Source organism: Lithobates pipiens, unplaced genomic scaffold (genome assembly GCF_037356315.1).
Source record: "Lithobates pipiens isolate NorthernLeopardFrog02 unplaced genomic scaffold, aLitPip1_a1.2 Scaffold_27, whole genome shotgun sequence".
NCBI classification, from domain to species: Eukaryota; Metazoa; Chordata; class Amphibia; order Anura; family Ranidae; genus Lithobates; species Lithobates pipiens.
This window is the reverse complement of record NW_027507788.1, coordinates 156,169,127-156,189,925: the sequence shown is the minus strand read 5'-3', so window position 1 is coordinate 156,189,925 and position 20,799 is coordinate 156,169,127. Positions and strand designations below refer to the sequence as shown.

The window sequence follows — 20,799 nt, the reverse complement described above, 5'->3', positions numbered from 1 at the left end:
ACTGGAGTAAAGGGTGTATTGAGTCCTGAGGGGTGTTTGTTATTAAGCTAAAGCAGCGGTCTCCACATTGTGGCCGGGTGCCAGATGCAGCCCTTTGCTTGCTTTTAACCGGCCCTTAGGGCACTATTTCATCCACTGATACCAACAGTGGGGCGCAATTCCCCCACTGACACAAATAAATGGGGCCCAATTTCTCCCAATGACAACAACAATGGGGCCCAATGACGGGGCCCAATATCAATGGGAATGGGACACTGATGGGGACCCTGATGGGGACCCTAAAGAAAAGTGGGGGACACTGATGGGGACCCTAAAGCAGGGGGGGGACACTGATATGGGCCCTGATGCAAAGGAAGGGACCCTGATGCAAGGGGGGTACACTGATGGGGACCCTGATGGGGACCCCGATGCATGGGGGGACATTGATGGGGATCCTGATGCAAAGGGGGGGACTGATGGGGACCCTGATGCAAGGGGGTACACTGCTGGAGACCCTGATGCAAGGGGGGTACACTGATGGGGACCCTGATGCAAGGGGGGTACACTGATGGGGACCCTGATGCAAGGGGGGACTAATGGGGACCCTGACACGAGGGGAGGGCACCGATGGGGACCATGACGCAAGAGGGGGACCCTCATAATGATGGCACTTGTAGTGAAAGGTTTGAAGACCCCTGGCTTAAAATATCAATAAAAAGCTGTTTATTTTACCTTGTCCCTCCCTCCGCCAGCAGCCGTCACTCTCCTTTTCCCTTCAATACTCTATGTTGTGGGTGGGCCATTGTCATCCTCACATACAATGTAGGACTGCAGATCCTGCATTGTATGTAAAACGACATCAGAGCACCACTGCCAGCTAGAGTGCCTTAGAGAAGAGGCTTTGGTGTACCAGGTGTGCATATTTTTTTTATTTTCCTCGAAGTCCTGGAGTTCCATGTGTTGGTGACCTACCTGCTGATCCCAGGAAGCGTTTGCCCTCTAGAACACTTGGATATTTGGGCTCCAGACGCCGTTCAGGATAGGCCACGACTTCTGCTGTAAAAACCACCTTGCTTTTAGCTTGTTTGAATTTCTTCACAAGTTCAGCTGGGCCTGAAGAAAATATGTCATCGTAGCTGCAAAGGAAATAAGCAGAGCAAACCAATAAGGAAAAGTCTATAACAACATACAGTATCTTGTATATGAATTCCTCAGTCCACCTGGAACTGAATTTTCAGTGTTGAGGGATGTTGGAGTGATACACCCTCCGACAGTTTCTTTCAATCGCTTGCTGTGCCCAATATGAGGAATTTTCAGCATCCCTGTGCTGCGTTCCCAGGTTTGCACACCAGCCGTGCCCAATCTTAGGGGGGTTCCCAACATCCCTGCATTGAGTTCCTAAGTCTGTATATCTGCTGTGCTCATTATGAAGGGTTTCCACCATCCCTACATTGAGTACCTGGGTCTGTACACCTGCTGTGAGCATTATGAAGGGTTCCCACTATACCTACGCTAGTCTCCAAATTTGCACACTGGCTCCACCCATTATGAGGGGTTCCCACCATCCCTGTGTGGAGTATCTGGATTTGCACACCTGCTGTGCCCATTATAGAGGGGTTCCCACCATCCCTGTGCCGAGTTCCCTGGTCCACACACCTGCTGTGTTTATTATGATGGCCTCTCACCATCCCTGCTGGATTTTTATTTTAGATTATAAAGTATTTAACATGGACGCTGGAACACACAAGAGTGGGCAGAACAACCCCCAGGTGGACGGGAACATGGTCAGGAATTATGGCCAGGAGATCTCAATGTTAACCTCTTGCCGACCAGCCACCATCATTATACGGCAGCAGGTCGGCTCAACTGCGTAAATCGCCATAGCTGTACGGCGGCTCGCGCTCACGCCCACTGCGTGCCCGCGGTTCGGGCAGACTTGATGTCCGCCGGCGACCCGCAATCACGGTATACAGAGGCAGAATGGGGATCTGCCTTTGTAAACGAGAGAGATCCCCATTCTGACAGGAGACATGGCAGATGTACTGTTCCCAGTGATCGGGAACATTGATCTCTGTCATGTCGCTGGCAGCCCATCCCCCTTTACAGTTAGAACATGTTGAGGGAACACACTTAATCCCTTGATCACCCCCTATTGTTAACCCCTTCCCTGTCAGTGTAATTTTTACATTGATCAGTGTATTTTTATAGCATTGATCAATGTAATGTCACTGGTCACCAAAAAGTGTAATTTGGAGTCAGATTTGTCCGCCACAACGTTGCAGTCCTGCTAAAAAGCACATATCGCCTCCATTACCAGTAAAAACAATAAAAAATAAATAAAAGTCCCTAAATCTACCCCATAATATGTAGTTGCGATACGCTTTGCACAAACAAATCAATATATGCTTATTGCGATTTTTACCAAAAACATGTAGATAAATATATATTGGCCTAAACTGATGAATAAATTTGTTATTTTCTATAATTTTTTTTTTTTTTGATATGTATTATAGCAAAAAGTAAAAAAAAAAGAGAAAGCTCTGATTGTGGGGAAAAAAAAAGGACATCAATTTTGTTTGGGTACAGTGTCGCACGACCGCGCAATTGTCAGTTAAAGCGACGTGGTTTCGCAAAAAATGTCCCAGTCATTAAGGGGGCAAATCCTTCTGGGGCTGAAGTGGTTAAGATTCAAGATATATAAAAAGCCAAAGGCAGACACAGCCACTCATCTATATCTAAATTTGAACTTTTGCGCTGACTGACCCTTTAAACGTTATAGTGTGATATAAAGATAAAATGTATCTAAAGCCAAAGCCTTTTAAAAAAAAAAAAAGTTTTGGATAGAGTAAGGAATTTTTAAAAATGCCTTGTCAGGGTTTTGTATTTATAAAACTTTTTATTTTGATACCTTTCGGTGAAGAGGATAATCTGATCTTCGTTGTCGGCATATTGTTCCAGAGCAGCCTTTAGGAGTCGGACTTTCTGCCCCTCTCCGTGCCACTCTTCTCCATGCCCCAGGACCTGTAGGAACATCATACAGGGGTATTACATTGCTTTTAACAGGCTGCCATCATTGCCAAAATATCTTACTAGGAACATAAAAATGGGTCTCAGCCAAGACTATGGGACCTGGAAAAAACATAGGACTTGCCTGCATATTCGCGATGGTCATTTGTAGATGGTGACATGAGAGCAAGGGGAGCCTCATCTGCATGAAAGACAATGCTGGACCTTTTGACTGGTAAGTATGTTTTGTTTTTTTCATATGTAGCACTAACCCCCGAAGGAGCTGCTGGTTATTTTTGGGCTTACCGTTACCTTCCGCTTCTCCTTGTTGCACGTCTAGGGGATGTCCCGTGGTAGATGACCCAGTAACTTGAGACTGACAATAGTTCCACTTGAATGGATTTTATTTGCAAACTTCAACCATTGAACAGTCTTTTAACTTGGAATCAGAGGGTTGGGAAGGAATTCAGGTACTCTCAATGTCAAAGTCTATAAAAGTTAAAGCGGGAGTCCGCCGGGACTCTGCGTTTTTTTTTTAAAAAAGCCAGCAGCTACAAATACTGCAGCTGCTGACTTTTAAAATAATGACACTTACCTGTCTAGCGCGCCCGCGATGTCGGCACCCGAAGCCGATCTCTAGATCGTCTCTCCGGTGCTGCCGCCGCCATCTTGGGTATGGGAATCAGGAAATGGAGCCTTTTGGCTTAATTTCCCGGTTCCCTACTGCGCATGCGCGAGTCGCGCTGCGCAATAAGGACAGTCCCCGCTGCCTCTGGGATCTGTGTGTTTCCCAGCAGGTAGCGGGGCACTTGCGGAAAGGGGCGGGCACTTGCGGAAAGGGGCGCAATCTACGCCCCTTTCCGCAGAGAGCTATCCCGGAAGTGGGTGCACACCCCTCCCCCCTGAAAGGTGCCAATTGTGGCGCCGGAGGGGGGGAGGGTTCCGATGAGCGGAAGGTCCACTTTAGGGTGGACCTCCGCTTTAAGGAACTTGCTCACTTTAACTGCATCCAGAGAATAGCCATTCGCAGCTGGATGAACACTCAGGTTGGACAGTCCCTCTCTCAAGGCCTAGCAGCCAACAAGGTGCTTACTCAGGAACAAAGTCTTTATCACAGATGTTGTTACAGAACTCCTGGCAAACTAAGCTGTAGAACACTTGTAGGATACCTGGATCTTTCAGCCTGCTTGGCGATATCCACAAGACCGGATTCTCTCGGTTACTTCAGCCCTTCCAGGCTCTTGTTAAGAAAACCAAACTCACACATGGTGTTTTTATAAAGAGTCCTTCCCTGGAATGCTCGAAGTCCAATGGGTCTCTCCCGGACCGGAGACATCACCCATCCACCTCAGAATCCTCCTCTAGTTTCCATGCCTTGGGCTAGCCAGCCACGAGGCATTCAAATTGGGTGGAACCGCACTCCAGGCCATAGCCTTCCTGGGGGATGGTCAGGAGGACCAGGACCATGTAATCAGCACAGCATACTGGACCGGAACCCCCAACCACGTGATGTCTGCATCTTAAATACCCTCTCCCAGAGGGCACAGCAAGAGGGCCACTCCCACTGACCTGACTCCGAAAGAGAGTAACTTAAGCGCCTGACCAGACCATATCCAGGTGAAGGTCCACTTTGAGCTGCCTAAAAACACGACAGCTGTTCATTATTGTTCAACCCAACCACCAAATAGTCTAATCATTGCCACTGGGTGAGGAAAGAGGAAGGAACATGCTGAGAAGTTGAAAGTCCATCCTGATGTATCAACTTTTCTCTGAGCAGGCTCTGCCAGGGTCATGGAAATGCCCACAAAACACGAGAACGTTCACCAATCCGCCTCAGTGAACATTCTCTAACATTTTTAGGCTCCTCAAGCCACAGCCAAACGAATTCTGATCTGCAAAATACTTTCCTTAGTCTGCTATTTCCTGTTTTTGGAATTCCTTTGTGAAGAAAAAGATGCCCTCGAGGGGCCACAGACCTGGTTCTAACTCACCTTCACTTTGTAATTGAAGCATTGCGCTGATCTCTGAAAACGCCGGAATCCGTCTGTCTCTTCGGTGGCTACAGTCAGAACCAGAAGCTTCTCTGTCCAGGGGAAAAAAATAAAAGTATTGTTATTTCTATTACTTATTATTATTATTATTATTATTATTATTATTATTATTATTATTATTAGGTGTTGTAGTTCCCATTATGTCCATAAAATATGTCAACTGGCACATATGTATAAAAGCCATTTCTAGCCAGCCATTGCTAACAAACTTTTAAAGTTGAAGTCTGGGTATGGCAATTTTTACATAGTTACATCTTAGACCAATATATGTTTGCATACCTTCGGGATCCCGTGGAAGCCCCACCTAGCAATGTGTTTGGCCCCCTAATCTACATGCGGGCGCTGGTTGCATGGATTCCATTGGGGTTATTTCTTTTTTTTTAAGCATGTGATTAGTGCCAGAGGTACTGATCCCTGAGCCCATCCAGTTGTGTGACAATAAGAAATGAATATTCACTATTGTCACACTGATCCTCCTCCCAGCCAATCAGGAGGCAGGTCCTGAGACCTGTCACCGATTGAGTGAAAAGGACAGGCGATCCTATTGGATGCCTAGAAGGAGGGAAGATATGCACGGCGGAAGCTGGCATGATGCAGAGGAGGAAGGTTCGCGATAGAAGCCGTCCGTAGGATCGCTGCCAACCTGTGACCTAGGTGGAGTAAGTAGGAGGTTGGATGACCGCCCTGGGGGTGGTGGTGGAGCGGGTGCCTGACCAACAGCATGTGGGGTTTTCTTCCCCCAACCCCCCAAAAAATAAAACACCAGCCACCACTGCAAAGGCTCTGCATTCATTGAGAAAATGCAAACTGCTCTCTGAATAGTAACCGTGCTGAGCAAAAAGCCTCCTGTATTCTGTAAGCAGCAGGGCAACCACATAGCACAAGACCTGGAAGCTAGCGGTAACATCAGTCCTCCTGCACGGGGTGTCCCGGGGGGACGGGGCGAGGTGGTGTCAGGGACACTGGCAGCATTTGATGGGCACGCTGGCAGCATTTGATGATTTTTTTTTAGAAAATTTTTTGTGGTGGCCCCCCAAAAATTTTGAGCACCAGCCACCACTGGTAGTAGCGACAACTACTACAAAAATTATCAGTTTCCCCAACAGTCCCCACAGGCATGAGATATGTATACTTATGTTGCACCAACTATACACTAACTATGCAATATAGATCATACTTGGAGTTCAGCTCCACATCATTTAATGTACATCATTTAATGTACATTTCTATAGCACTTTTTTCCCCGGATGAGGTGAGGCAGACATCTTGGGCGCACTCCATTGAGCTAAATAACCTACTAGGAATACCCAGATGAAACCTACACAAGCAAACTCCATGCAGATAGTGTCAGGATTTGATCCGAGGACCCCGGCGCTGCAAGGCAGAAGTGCTAACAACTTGAGCCTAATGCTCTTTTCTTTGTTCCCACCTAGCTTACTGCCTTACTCTGGATGTGCGACATATAAAGGGGATTTCTATGTTGTAACTCTCATGGGCTACCTGTCTCCCGATGAATAAAGGGGCACCAAGAGGAGACAAGAAGAGGAGACAAGAACACCCTTTATGTCTGAGCTGCATGTAAAGTCTACAATTACAGCTCACGGGGGCAGGAAACCCCTTCATCAGGAAGACTATTATTGTACGGCATTCCCTGCATAAACCGGGGATGAATAGGGCCCTTTATTCCGCTCTTCCAGCAGTCTAAGAGAACTCCGTGTCACATCCTACGAGCCAATCAGCACCCAGGATTTACACGCTGCATGCATTTTACAGGCGACCTTTAACCTTCCCTATTTATGCTACAAAAGGTCTACATACCAAGCCATAAAGTGAACCTATCATGTCCATTCACTGAATGACAGCCAAGCTGCTGCCCGGCTTATAGCCAATCAATTTGCATGAAATAGTGACATCACTTAGGTACCAGGGATGCAGTAATGTCATTGGTTCCTAGCAAAGAAGGAAAACTTTGTTTTGTATTGAGTTTCTACTGCATGAAAATGACAGGCACACATTTTGTGTATAAATTTGTGTATAAATTATTATACTTTGCTTTTACTGCCCAAAGTGAGATTTTATTTAGGATTGCTAGGATAAAGCAATCGCTGGATTTGTATTATCTCTCAGAGACTCAGGCATACCCATTTCTGCTCCCTGGGGGGGTAAAGAAAATAAGGTAGTCTCACTCCTCCTGCTGCACGGTTCAGTGTGACATAAATTTAAAGGGAAAAAGGGAATTCCCTCTGTAATGGGGGGGCGCTGGAGACTCATGTGCACATACACTGTATTAAAAATAAGAATCGCACTAAATAACAAATGTGAAGTCCATAGGTGAATCCATATGGATTATATTGATCTGTGCAATAACGTCCACATCCAAATGTGATAATGAATCACTCTCTTTAATGGCAGTGTCCATCAGCCAATCACCAAAAACCGCAGTGAATCCACCACCAGCTGTAGAAACTGCTTACCAGCTCCTGTAGACCCCTTATGATTGGGGGTTGGTGTACGCCTGTGGTTTAAAACCCAGCCAGGACCTTTCTCCACACCTCAGGGCTTCTCCACACTTCCGATGTCACTCAGTGAGTTGGATAGGAGTTGGGCACCAAAAAGAGACCAAAGGCTCCACATAGCATAAAATCCTTGGTCGGTTTATTAAGTAATACAATTATAACACTCACAGCATTAAGTAAATAAAAGCACCTTAAATTTGGTGTGTTGGCCAGCACACAACCAAACAAACCCCTCCGTCGGGACACAAGAGAGATGGCAACATCAGCACATCACTCCTCCCTAAGCGTTTTGTCACAGATGACATCGTCCTGGAGAGCATACGCTATATTGTCAAAAGTATTGGGACACCTGCCATTACATGCCCATGAACTTTACTGGCATCCCAGTCTTAAGCCCTGTACACACGATCGGATTTTCGTCCGGGAATTTTGTGATGACAGTTTGCCTAAAAATCTGACTCTTAAGCCGCGTACACACGGGCGGACTGTATGGCCTACTTAGTCCGTCATACAATCCGACGGACAGTCCGTCCTACTTTCGAATGAACGGACTTGACCACACACGGATGCACAAACAGTCCGTCGAAAGCTTGCGCGATGACGTGTACAGCACGTACGACGGGACTAGAAATAGGAAGTCCAATACACAGCAATGCACCCTTCCGTCATGTAAATCCTTTCTGAGCATGCGCCATTCTTAGTCCGTCGAACTAGCCTACTGACGAGCAGATTGTCCGCTGAAACCAAAGTATGACGGACAGTATTTAGAAAAATCCGAAATACTTAGTACGCCAGACTGCACGCTGAAAAAGTCCGCTGAAGCCCACACACGAGCGGACTGTCCGCTGAAATGTGTTTCGACGGACTAAGTAGGCCATACAGTCCGCCCGTGTGTACACGGCTTTAGTAAGCTCCATCAGGCAATTGTTGGCCAACTTTCTGCCAACAAATGTTGAATAGCAGGCTAGTAAATTTTCAGGCCAGCGGTCTGTTGTCAGATTTTCCTATCGTGTGTACACAAGTCCGTCACACAAAAGTCCGAAGTACAAACACACATGCTCAGAATCAATGCACACCAAACACGATATTAGCAGAAGGTGCCCAAAGGGTGGCGCTCAAAAGCTGTCACTATGTTTATTGGCAGACAATTGTGTGCTGTTAGTATGCAAGACAAAATCTTGGCACACGCCCTTCGGACAAAAGTCCGATGCTTTGTCTGTGGAAAATCTGATTGTGTGTACGAGGCTTTAGTCCATAGAGTTCAATATTGAGTTGGCCCACCCTTTGTAGCTATAACAGCTTCAACTCTTCTGGGAAGGCTGTCCACAAGGTCTAGGAGTGTGTCTATGGGAATGTTTGACCATTCTTCCAGAAGCGCATTTGTGAGGTCAGGTACTGATGTTGGAGGAGAAGGCCTGGCTCACAGTCTCCACCCTAATTCATCCCAAAGTTATTCTTTCGGGTTGAGATCAGGACTCTGTGCAGGCCAGTCAAGTTCCTCCACCCCAAACTTGCTCATCTATGTCTTTATGGACCTTGTACAAAATAAATGTGGCTTTTACCATTTCCTATACTATTTAAAATGGAAAAAAATAACTTTAGATACACTTTAACTCACATTAAATATATATGAAAACTTATAATAAACTGATGTTTAAATATTAAAGTATTAAGGGCCAGTTTTCATCTTTGCAGTCTATTGTCATACATTAACATTTGTTTCACTAAGCAGCCCATTCATTTTGAAACCAAACACCAAAACGCATTAGAAATGATGCACATACGGTTAATAACAATGCAGCACATTGCAACTGCCCAGCAACTCAGTTCCATCAGTAAGGTGTGTTAGGTTGCCATTCAGAATGAATAGCACTGCATCCCACCAACACATGTAGCGTGCATTACGATACTTTATCCTAAGTGCCCTAAACGCCTATTCACACTTTTCCCCACCTTTGTGTTGCCTTACCGCACATTCATTAAAGTGTGTTGTGTTATGGCACCCCATTCCCCATTGATTTTGAAAAGGCTGCTAATGCACAGGAAGAGACCAAAAATAAACATGTCGCATGTATTCCAATGCAGTGTATCACAACGCACAGTACTGCATTATCACGCATTGTGATGAGCTGTAACGCATGTGTGTCAGAGCTGTGTTGTCTTAGGTCCCTTTCACATGGGCAGTGGATTTTACCATCCCTCTGAAAAGTGATCTACCACAGTTGAATGGTAGTTTACAGGTGTTTAGGAGACAATGGGGTCAATTAAGGGCCCATTCAAACTAGGAACTGCATCTGAATTCAACAGGATCGCCGTGCGGTTCCTGTGTGATTCACATGCAGTGGTATTTTAGCCCCATTCATTGTGAATGGGCTGAAAATTGCACCATACCAAAAGTAGTGCATGCACTACTTTTTGAAACACAGGGCAACCGCATTATGGTACTTTTTTTTACCATGCGAACTGGTGTAAACGCACTGCGTTTTTGCGACCTGCATTTGAGGTGTTACCTTTGAACTGGCCCCTGCAGGAGATCTCAAGGACAATGCGATTGGAATGCAGTGCGGGAAGCCGCACTGGAACACGGCTTTCCCACACTGCATTCTAGTGTAAATGGGCCCTTACTAAAGACAAATATGCTGTGCACATTCCAAGGGCATTTAGTAGTCCAGAGCTTAGTAAATGAGGCAAAACTTCCCTTTGCAAAGAATACCCAATCACATGCAAGGAAAAAGGAAAAAAATTAAAATAAATAAAAAACAGCATATTTAGTTTGCAAATGATTGGATGATGGAAGTCAGCAGAACCTCCCCTTAAGTCTGGAGCAAACTTCCTTGCATAGAGCACAGTCTATTTGGCCTAAGGCTCCATTCACACCTAGGCGATTTGAATCGCAGATGGAATCGCCGACATTCTGCCCACGATTCCAAATCGTGGCGAAACGCAGGACGCGTTTGCGATGACAATACTTAATGGCCCAACTGCACCGCGATGTGGAGAGATAAATCATGCTGCAATCGCTGCTAATCACAACAGGCGCAGCTGTCACCCAAAAGAAGCTCCTGCTGCTTTTTTAGCGACAAGCTTTCCACGTTACGTTTTTGCCGGGCGCCGCTGTCCTCCAAAAGAAGCTTGTGCTGCTTTTTTAGTGACAATCTTTCCGCGTTGTGATTTTGCCGTAATTGCAACACGACAATATCGCACCACGTTTAGGGTGCCATTAAGAAATAATGGCATTGCAAACGCAATCCACGTGTTTTGCCATGATTTCGCCCGCAATGTGTCTAGGTGTTAAAAATGTGTCATTATGGAGGAATACCTATGCCTTATCTCACCCAGAGTGTCAGAACTGAAGACACAGCTGGAGGAATTCTTCTCATTTAATGCAGGCTCCTCCAGCGGTGTCTTTAATCTATGGAGCACTCATAAGGACTTATGGGGAATATTGATTCAGTTGGCTTTAAAAGAAAGAAAAAAAAAAAAAGAAATTTACACGTATCAACACTCCTCGCTGATATTTCCCAACCGGAAAGCCAGCATAAAAAATCTCCCCAAAATTGAACATTACCTTTTGATGACAAATTCATCAAAAGGTCGAAATTTGGCATCTTATTCACACAAAACATAAAAGCAGGGAAAAGAATGGCCTCCCAACTCAAACTAAAAAGAGCTAGAGAGAGAATAGCCCAACGTCAACACCATAAGACTAAAACTCTTCTCAACCCATCAGACATAGCCCAAGCGTTCAGGGATTACTACGCTTCATTGTATCATTTGATGGATGACCATACTACCCCCCAACCCAGGGCTGGGACAAGGGGTGGGCAGGAGAGACGGCTGCCCTGCGAACTGTGATATCATGTGAGGTGGGGGGGGGGATTGGGGGAGGGAATTTGTGTTGGAAAGGGGCATTTGGGGGGCAGCAGGGAGCAAGTATTGTTCTGGGAGGGATGATTGGGGAGCTTTGTGTTGGAGGGGGGGGGGGGGATTTGCAGTGGGGTTATTGGGAGGGGAAATTTTAGGGGTAGAGAATTTGTGTGAGGAGGAGTGATTTTTCTTGTGGGGGCACTTGAATTGGGGGTGGAGGGGTTAAGATTTGTGCTCAGAGGGGGGATTTCAGCAGGGGAAATTTATGCTTAGGGGAAGAAAAAGATTAGTGCTCAGTTTTTTGGGGGGCAAGGGGGGGATTTTTGATGACACATAATGCTCATAAACCTTGGGGGCGCAGTTTGGCATGTTTGCCCTGGATGACCTTGTCCCGGCACTGCCCCAACCTAACACAGAAGAAATCTCTAAACCTCTTTTAAAAAAACGGAATTTTCCAGTTCTAGACAACACATCACTAAGCCATCTTAACCGCCCTTTAAAGGAACAAGAAATCCAAAATGTCATTGCAGCCCCCCCCCCCCTTTATAAGTCACATGGAATAGACGGCCTCTCCTCTGATTATTATAAAGCCCTTACCCCAATTTTAAGCCCTCATTTGGTCCATCTTTACAACAAAGCTGTCTCCATAGGAAAATTCCGAAAGGAAATGCTGGAAGCAGGAATTGTAACCCTCCCAAATCGTCTAGGTGTGAATGGAGCCTTAGTAAATCAACCCTTATGGCAAATACAAAGCAAATAGACTGTGAACTTTGCAAATGCCATTGTGCTCTGCAAGGGAATTTGCTTCAGACTTTCGTTAATTAAGGAAGCTCTGCTGACTTCTATCAGCCAATCATGTACAATCAAAAATGCAGTTTTTTTTTCCCTTTCATGTGATTGGGCATTATTTACAAAGTGAAGCTTCCCTTCATTTACTAAGCTCTGGAGCAAATTCCCCTGCAAAGTGCATAGCCTATTTGCCTTCAGTAAATCAAACTCACCATTTCCATCTCCTAAATTCCTGCTTTTATTTTTTCCCAGGGGGATTATTAACAACTTGTCAACCGCTGTCAGCACATATATGTCAGCGGAATGGCATGGCTGGGCAAAGTAACCTACCTGTACGTTACTTTGAATTTCCCAGAGTGCACGCGCGCCTGCTTTGAGCGCTGTGACCGTGCCTGTGGAACCGATTGCCGCTGGGATACCCGGCATCATGTCACAGAGCTGAATAATGGCGAGATGCTGATATAAACAGCATCTCCCCATTCTGCCTAGTGACAGGACACTGATCTTCTGCTCCCTGTCATCAGGAGCAGCGATCAGTGTCGTGTCACACGCAGCCGATCCCCCACACAGTTAGAATCACTGCCCAGGACACACTTAACCCCTCCCCGCCCCCTAGTGGTCAACCCCTTCACTGCCAGTGACATTTTTACAGTAATCAATGCAATTTTATAGCATTGATCACTGTATTAAAGCGGGAGTCCGCCGGGACTCCGCATTTTTTTTTTTAAAGCCAGCAGCTACAAATACTGCAGCTGCTGACTTTTAAAATAGTGACACTTACCTGTCCAGCACGCCCGCGATGTCGGCACCCGAAGCCGATCTCTAGATCGTCTCTCAGGTGCTGCCGCCGCCATCTTGGGTAAGGGAATCAGGAAATGGAGCCTTTCGGCTTCATTTCCCGGTTCCCTACTGCGCATGCGCGAGTCGCGCTGCGCAATAAGGACGGTCCCCGCTGCCTCTGGGATCTGTGTGTTTCCCAGCAGGCAGCGGGGCACTTGCGGAAAGGGGCGGGCACTTGCGGAAAGGGGCGTAATCTACGTCCCTTTCCGCAGAGAGCTATCCCGGAAGTGGGTGCAGATACCTGTACTGTACAGGTATCTGCACCCCCCTCCCCCCTGAAAGGTGCCAATTGTGGCGCCGGAGGGGGGGGAGGGTTCCGATGAGCGGAAGGTCCACTTTAGGGTGGACCTCCCCTTTAATGCCAATGGTCCCAAAAACGTGTCAAAATTGTCCGATGTGTCCGCCATAATGTCACAGTCACAATAAAAATCACTGATCGCCACCATTACTAGTAAAAATAAAATTATTAATAAAAATGCCATAAAACTAATTTGTGGACGCTATAACTTTTGCGCAAAACAATCAATACACGCTTATTGAGATTTTTTTTTTACCAAAAATATAAGAATATGGATTGGCCTAAACTGAGGGAAAAACATTTTTTTATATATTTTTGGGGGATATTATAGCAAAAAGTAAAAAATGTGTTTTTTTCAAAATTGTTGCTCTTTTTTTGTTTATAGCGCAAAAAAATAAAATAAAAAAAAAAACAAACACTGTGGTGATCAAATACCAGCAAAAAAATATGTGATTAAAAAAAAAGAACGTCAATTTTGTTTGGGAACCATGTCGCTCGACCGTGCAATTGTCAGTTGAAGTGACACAGTGCCGAATCGCAAAAAGTGCTCTGGTCAGGAAGGGGGTAAATCCTTCCGGGGCTGAAGTGGTAAATTGAAATACTATGGACTTCATAAAGTGTGTTTGGCAAGTAACAGCAACTACCAAATGTGCCATGCTGACTTCAATTTGCCGCATCGCAAATGCGGCAATGCGAACAACCTGAGCGTCTGTCATGTTAATATGTAGGTACAGGGCCAGGGGGGTTAAAAAATGGTCTGCCGCCTGTTTTTACCACCCCTATGCCACCTGTGCGCTCGGATGCCAACACATGTAATGTCTGTTATATGCTCTTGGGCTAACTTTGCGAATTGCAAAGGAGTATTTTAGCGGGATTATTCCAAATAATTCAAGTATTATATAATAATACAAGTCACTCTTGTTTATGAATCTATGTGATGCTCTGGAATTCAAACACATTAGTCATAACATGTTACAATGTTACATAATATAATTTGTATACCGATCTCCACGCAGCAGAAACATTATCTGACTTGACCCAATATGTAACACATCACAGTCACATGACTGACATACTCGTTGGGGATTGGCTAGTGGGTGGAAGTTATCAATTAGTCAGTAGTATAACACAGAGCCGGAGATCATCACGTGTTACTACAAAGCATTCATTTCTCATGTTCTGCTGCAGCTCAGGTGAACCCAGCCTGGCTTGCAGGATTATGCCAAAGGATTCCAACACCAGATCTATTCCGTTCGGACCTCGCAGGGGAGACAGAATGCGTGCTTTTTTGCGTGTTCCCACACGTCATATTTAGGGCCGATCATTCATTTCAATAAGATTCTTACGTGGGAGAAAAGCACAAAAAAAAAAAAAAAAAAAGTGCCTGATTTGACTGCCAGAAGTTTTAATTACCAGGTAATTTTTTTGTGATACGGCATTGCCTGACTTTGACAATTGCGCGGTTGTGCGACGCTGTACCCAAATAAAATTGATGTATTTTTATTCACAAATGGAGCTTTCTTTTGGTGGTATTTGATCACCTCTGCGTTTTTGTTTTTTTTGCTACAAACAAAAAAACATCGACAATTTTGAAAAAATAAATAAATATTTTTACTTTCTGCTCAAAAAAAAAAAAAAAGAAAAAGTAAAAACTCTAACTTCTCCATCAATTTAGGCCAATTTGTATTCTGCTACCTGTTTTTGGTTAAAAAAATAAATAAATCCCAATAAGCGTAAATTGATTGGTTTGTACAAAAGTTATAGCATCTACAAACTATGGGATATTTTTATTTATTTTTAATTTTTATTACTAGTAATGGTGGTAATAAGCGACTTATAGCAGGACTGTGATTTTGCCGCAGATAGTTGGAACACAAACTGGCACTTTTTGGGTACCAGTGACACAAATTCAGTGATTAGTGCTAAAAATATAGGGAAGGGTTAACACAAGGGGCACGCAAGGCTTTAACTGTGTGCCTAGCCTGTATTTTCTCATGGTGGGGGAGGTGCTCTTACTAGGGAAGGCATAGATCCCTGTCCCTGCTTTTCAGGAACACAGGATCCATGCGAACAATTCTGACAGAACAGCAATCTGCTTTGTTTACATAGGCAGACTGGCATCCTGTCTGTGTAACGAACAACCGGCGGGATGCTGGCGGAAATCGAGTCCGTGGTACCCGCTGATCGGCTCCCGCTGTGAATACTCACAGCAGAAGTGGGCCGGTGACAGCGCGCCTGTACACCCTGGACCCACAAGTGCTGGGTCATGTACTAGGTAGGCAAGCCAGTGCAGTGGAGCCACCTTGCTGCCGTAAATCTAAGTAATACGGTTGGTAAGCGGTTAAAAATCATACTGCAACAAAGCGCATTGTACCACAGTACCATGCATTTTGTTGGGCAAGTTAGCAAGATGTGTGAAATGCCATTAAAATTTATGGTCACCACCGCACATCTGCAAACAGCCAGCGTGTTTTGTGTGTTGCAGGAAAGTGCGCAGTTTTGTGCATGGTACCGCAATGCACTGGTGCGAACGAAACCTAAGCAGGGAATGTGACTTTCATCAAACATTCTCTGGTAGTGAATCAATCACTGTCATTGACAGCCAGGTCAGTTTCACTGCTTCGTAAATAAGCCCCTTTAGGCTGCATTCACAATGGTTTAGCACATGGATACTTGCCGCGTGTGTGAGGCCAATTACTGTAAAGGACACCCCAAATGTGACAAGAAAGATGCTGCGTTTAACTGCTTGCTGACCAGCCACTGCCATTATACTGTGGCAGGTTGGCACAGCTGCACGAATCGCTGTAGCTGTACGTCGGGCGATCTAAGAGCTATAGGGAGGGCATGTGCAATGCCGGAGCCGATGCGCATGTCCGGCGGCTGCGATGTCCACCGACGACCTGAGATCGCTCCTCAGAGAGCTGGAACGGGGATCTGTCAATGTAAACAAACAGATCCCCTTTCTGTCAGGGGAGTAGAGAGATCTGCTGTTCCTAGTGATTAGTGATCTCTCTGTACTCCCAGTCAGTCCCCACCCCCCACAGTTACAAAAACCTCCCTAGGGAACACTTAACCCCTTGATCGCCCCCTAGTGTTAACGCCTTCCCTGCCAGTGACATTTATACAGTAATCAGTGGCTATTTTATAGCTCTGATGATTGCTGTATAAGTGCTGGTCCCAAAAAAGTGTCTGGCCCGTCCTTTGCAATGTCGCAGTTCCACTAAAAAAAAAAAAAAAAAAAAAATCGCTGATCACCATTACTAGTAAAAAAGAAAAAAAAAAATTATAATAAAAATGTCATAAATATATCCCCTATTTTCTATACGCTATAACTTTTGCGCAAACCAATCAATATACGCTTATTGTGATTTTTTTTTTACCAAATATATGTAGAAGAATACATATTGATCTAAACTGATTAAGAAATGTACATTTTTTTGGGGATATTTATTATAGTAAAAAAATAGGTTGTTTTTTTCAAAATTATCGCTCTTTTTTTGTTTATAGCACAAAAAATAAAAACCGCAGAGATGATCAAATACCACTAAAAGAAAGTTCTATGTGTGGGAAAAGGAGGACATGAATTTAGTTTGGGTACAACGTCGCTGGGCCACGCAACTGTCAGTTAAAGCGACACAGTGACATATCGCAAAAAAAGGCCTGGTCAGGAAGTGAAAAAACAAGTCACAAAGCGCACGGGTTAAAATCGCATGAAGCTTGCGGATCAAAAAAGGAGTATGAGCTTCTTTGCTGGGATTGTCATGCATAGAGCAGCCCCCTGAAATGAATGATGTGCCCTATGCACTATGTACAAACACATATATGCCAAATGCCTGATGCCACGTGACAGTGTGGCTGGGGGAAAGGTGTCATTTAAAAAGGATAAAAGTACTGGCCTGCCGATAAAATGTAGGAAATGTGGACCCTTTCAGATATTTGAAATACTCATCTCTTCCCCACTCCAATAAAATGTGTCCCCGATGGATCGTTACCATCACTTCCTATCGTGACACAATTGTAGCCATTGTATTTTCTTTCAAAGTCAACAAAAACGACATTGAAACAAAGTCACACAATCCAATGTAAATGACTTATGCCTCATACACACCATCAGAAAATACGGCTTTGGAAGCGATCGTACCATAATCGGATTGTTAGTATAGAGCTTTACCATGACAAGTTCATCCGATATTATATATTATTCTATCAGACATGCACGTAAAAAAAAAATTGGGGGCGATTTTCTTTTAATCAGTACAGCTATCATTCGAAAATGCAATACAAATGCATTACAACACATGACATCACTTCCAATTTTTTTTTTTCTGTCGTACGGGAATTTTCGGGACTCCTCAGATTCGATCTGAGATTAGGATGCAAAAAAAATTAAAAATTAAAAAAAAAAAATTTGTCCGATAATCTCATTGAGTGTACCGGCCATTAGATTGCCTCGCACACATAAAGATTCCAATTGTATACTCCCACAGCCACAGGGAATATATAGAACTGTACAATCGCACCATACACACAGCAATCTGCTCAGGCCTGGTTCACACCCATGCAGGTAGCAGTTTGCATAGTCCAGGTGCGTTTTGCATTTTTCAATGTTTTTGATCCATTGAAGTCTATGGAACCAAAAACCAGAAAAAAAAAATCCCTGTCCCTTTCCATAAAATGAACAGATGTGAATGTGATCCATATGAAACCATGTTAAAGCGGGAGTCCGCTGGGACTCTGCGTTTTTTTTTTTTTTTTAAAGCCAGCAGCTACAAATACTGCAGCTGCTGACTTTCAAAATAGTGACACTTACCTGTCCAGCGCGCCCGCGATGTCGGCACCCGAAGCCGATCTCTAGATCGTCTCTCGGGTGCTGCCGCCGCCATCTTGGGTATGGGAATCAGGAAATGGAGCCTTTCGGCTTCATTTCCCTACTGCGCATGCGCGAGTCGCGCTGCGCAATAAGGACGGTCCCCGCTGCGTCTGGGATCTGTGTGTTTCCCAGCAGGCAGCGGGGCACTTGCGGAAAGGGGCGGGCACTTGCGGAAAGGGGCGTAATCTACGCCCCTTTCCGCAGAGAGCTATCCCGGAAGTGGGTGCAGATACCTGTACTGTACAGGTATCTGCACCCCCCTGAAAGGTGCCAATTGTGGCGCCGGAGGGGGGGAGGGTTCCGATGAGCGGAAGGTCCACTTTAGGGTGGACCTCCGCTTTAAATGGACTGTAGAGTGTTTATGCAAAACTGAAAAAAAATGCATAGGTGTGAACCAGGCCTTAGAGCCAATGAGAATTCTAGCTCATCGAATGCTCCTTCCAGTATTTAGGACTGAGTTGACTCCACTGGGACACCCAATGAAGGGGGGGGGGGGGGGAGATTACCCCCACTTTGTGTCCCAGCAAAGTGTTCCCTGATTGGATGAGGTGGAAAGGCATGGAAGTGACATCACAATCCGCAACCCTTATCCAATCAGGAGGGGAAAAAAATGCGATGTGTTCTCTTGGTGGCTGTGCCGAGTGAGCGCCCTCTTGTGTTCACTAGGCTAGCACCAATCACTGTAGTAGTGGTGTAGTAGCAGTTTCCACTGGGATCCCACAGGTATGACCCCCATATACTTACATTGGTCTGAGATGAAACAATGAAACTTTGTAGACATCCATACCTGGAATTCTGCTTTAAGACCCCTTTCACACTGGGGCCGTGGTGCCGTTAGCGCTAAGGCGCCACTTGTTTTAGCAGGACGCTTTAAACCCCAAACAAGGGGTTAAAAACTCCCGTGTTGTGGCACTGCGGAAGCATGGCAAAATTCCTTCCAATGGGCAGAGTGTATTGGGGGCGCTAAATACAGCACCCCCAAAAGATGCTGCTTGCAGGACTTTTCGGAACGTCCCACAAGCGGTGCGCCAGTGGAGGCTCCCACTTAAATGAATGGGAGGCGGTTTTCAGGAGCTTAGAAGAAGCCATATCCCGCGTTAAAGAGCCTGAAAACCGCCCCAGTGTGATCGGGGTGTAAGTGATCATTTTTTGATCTCTCATATCTCTTATGGTAGTCATACGCACATCAATAAATGATTTATTTCCTGATCGATCTCTCCCGATAGGAATAATCAATCTATAGCCAGTAAACCCTGCGATCAATACAACATACACTGCGAAAGTGGATTTCGATTGATAGGATGAAGATATCATCAGAACTTCTCACCGCAGCTCTGCTTCCACCATGCAACCTCATAATCTGACCACGATCGGATTCAGTATCTTGGTGCTGCCGATCAATGTAACGTGATCAATCATTTTCCTGCCCTGGCTGATCGGCTCAGCTTTTGATCAACTCCAAACTGAATCAAGTGCAAATTGATCGGGAGCCAATTGATGGCTATTTGATTAATTGCACATCGATCAGATGATAAAATTGAAGCATGTGTGGCCACCAACTGATTGTATCGATAGAAAATACCATACATATTTCATCATGTGACACCTTATATTGGTATCAAATGCTTGTTTACAATCAATCAATCGATCACAGATAAGATTGTGTATGGCCACCATAAAATCTGCCTGGAAGCTGCAGATAAAAGGCTCGCCATGAACAACCAATGGGAGCACAGGGAACTGAGAATTCCTCTAAATGGATGGGCACACCAGCAAAGTGCCCATCAAAGCTGGCACTGCCCACAGCCTGGGGCACAGAAATCACTCCGATCTCCTAGGAAGAGACATGAATATAGAAATAGAGATCATACATGGGGGGGGGGGGGGCTGGGCACAGACAGGATCCCCCTCCGATCACTCACCCTCTGGGCTGGAGCCAAGAGCCCCCCAGGACAGGATGGAGAGGAGCCCGAAGAACACAAGCCGCACACTCATCTCCGCCACCGCTCAGCGCTACAATACCCCTCCACACCGAGATCCCCGGGACCCTGCCACGCAATGGCCACGCCCACTGCATGCCACTCACACCCAGCCTGGCCTCTCATTGGCTGGGGAGAGTTCATGGTCTCCGCCCACATCCCGAGAAACTTCTGACAACTCTTTCACTGCCAGAGTGAAGCCAGAGCTGGGGGATGTGTGCATTGTATGTTATGTGTATTATATGTATGCCATGTGTATTATATGTGTGCCATGTGTATTATATGTGTGCCATGTGTATTATATGTGTGTCATGTGTATTATATGTGTGTCATGTGTATTATATGTATGTCATGTTTATTATATGTATGCCATGTGTATTATATTTATGCCATGTGTATATTATATGTATGCCATGTGTATTATATGTGTGTCATTATTGGGTAATTGTGTATTATAAGTACGTCATTATTGTATATTATATGTATGTGCTCAATTATGTATTATATGTATGTCATTATTGTATAATTGTGTATTATATGTATGTCATTGTATATTATGTGTATGTAATTATTATATATATATATATATATATATATATATATA

The 20,799-nt window shown here is 45.0% G+C and overlaps 1 protein-coding gene across 1 annotated transcript in view; it reads right to left on the bottom strand.

Annotated features, from left to right (window-relative positions):
* The window catches only part of PLOD1 (procollagen-lysine,2-oxoglutarate 5-dioxygenase 1), a 55,299-nt gene extending 35,010 nt beyond the window's left edge, over positions 1-20,289 (bottom strand). The window contains exons 1-4 of the mRNA XM_077457740.1: positions 20,139-20,289; positions 4,977-5,068; positions 2,888-3,000; positions 952-1,115 (exon numbers count right to left, since the gene is read on the bottom strand). Coding sequence (XP_077313866.1) covers positions 952-1,115; positions 2,888-3,000; positions 4,977-5,068; positions 20,139-20,211 — 442 coding nt within the window. The 5' untranslated portion in view covers positions 20,212-20,289. The remainder of the gene's footprint in view (positions 1-951; positions 1,116-2,887; positions 3,001-4,976; positions 5,069-20,138) is intronic.
* Positions 20,290-20,799: the final 510 nt, after the last annotated feature.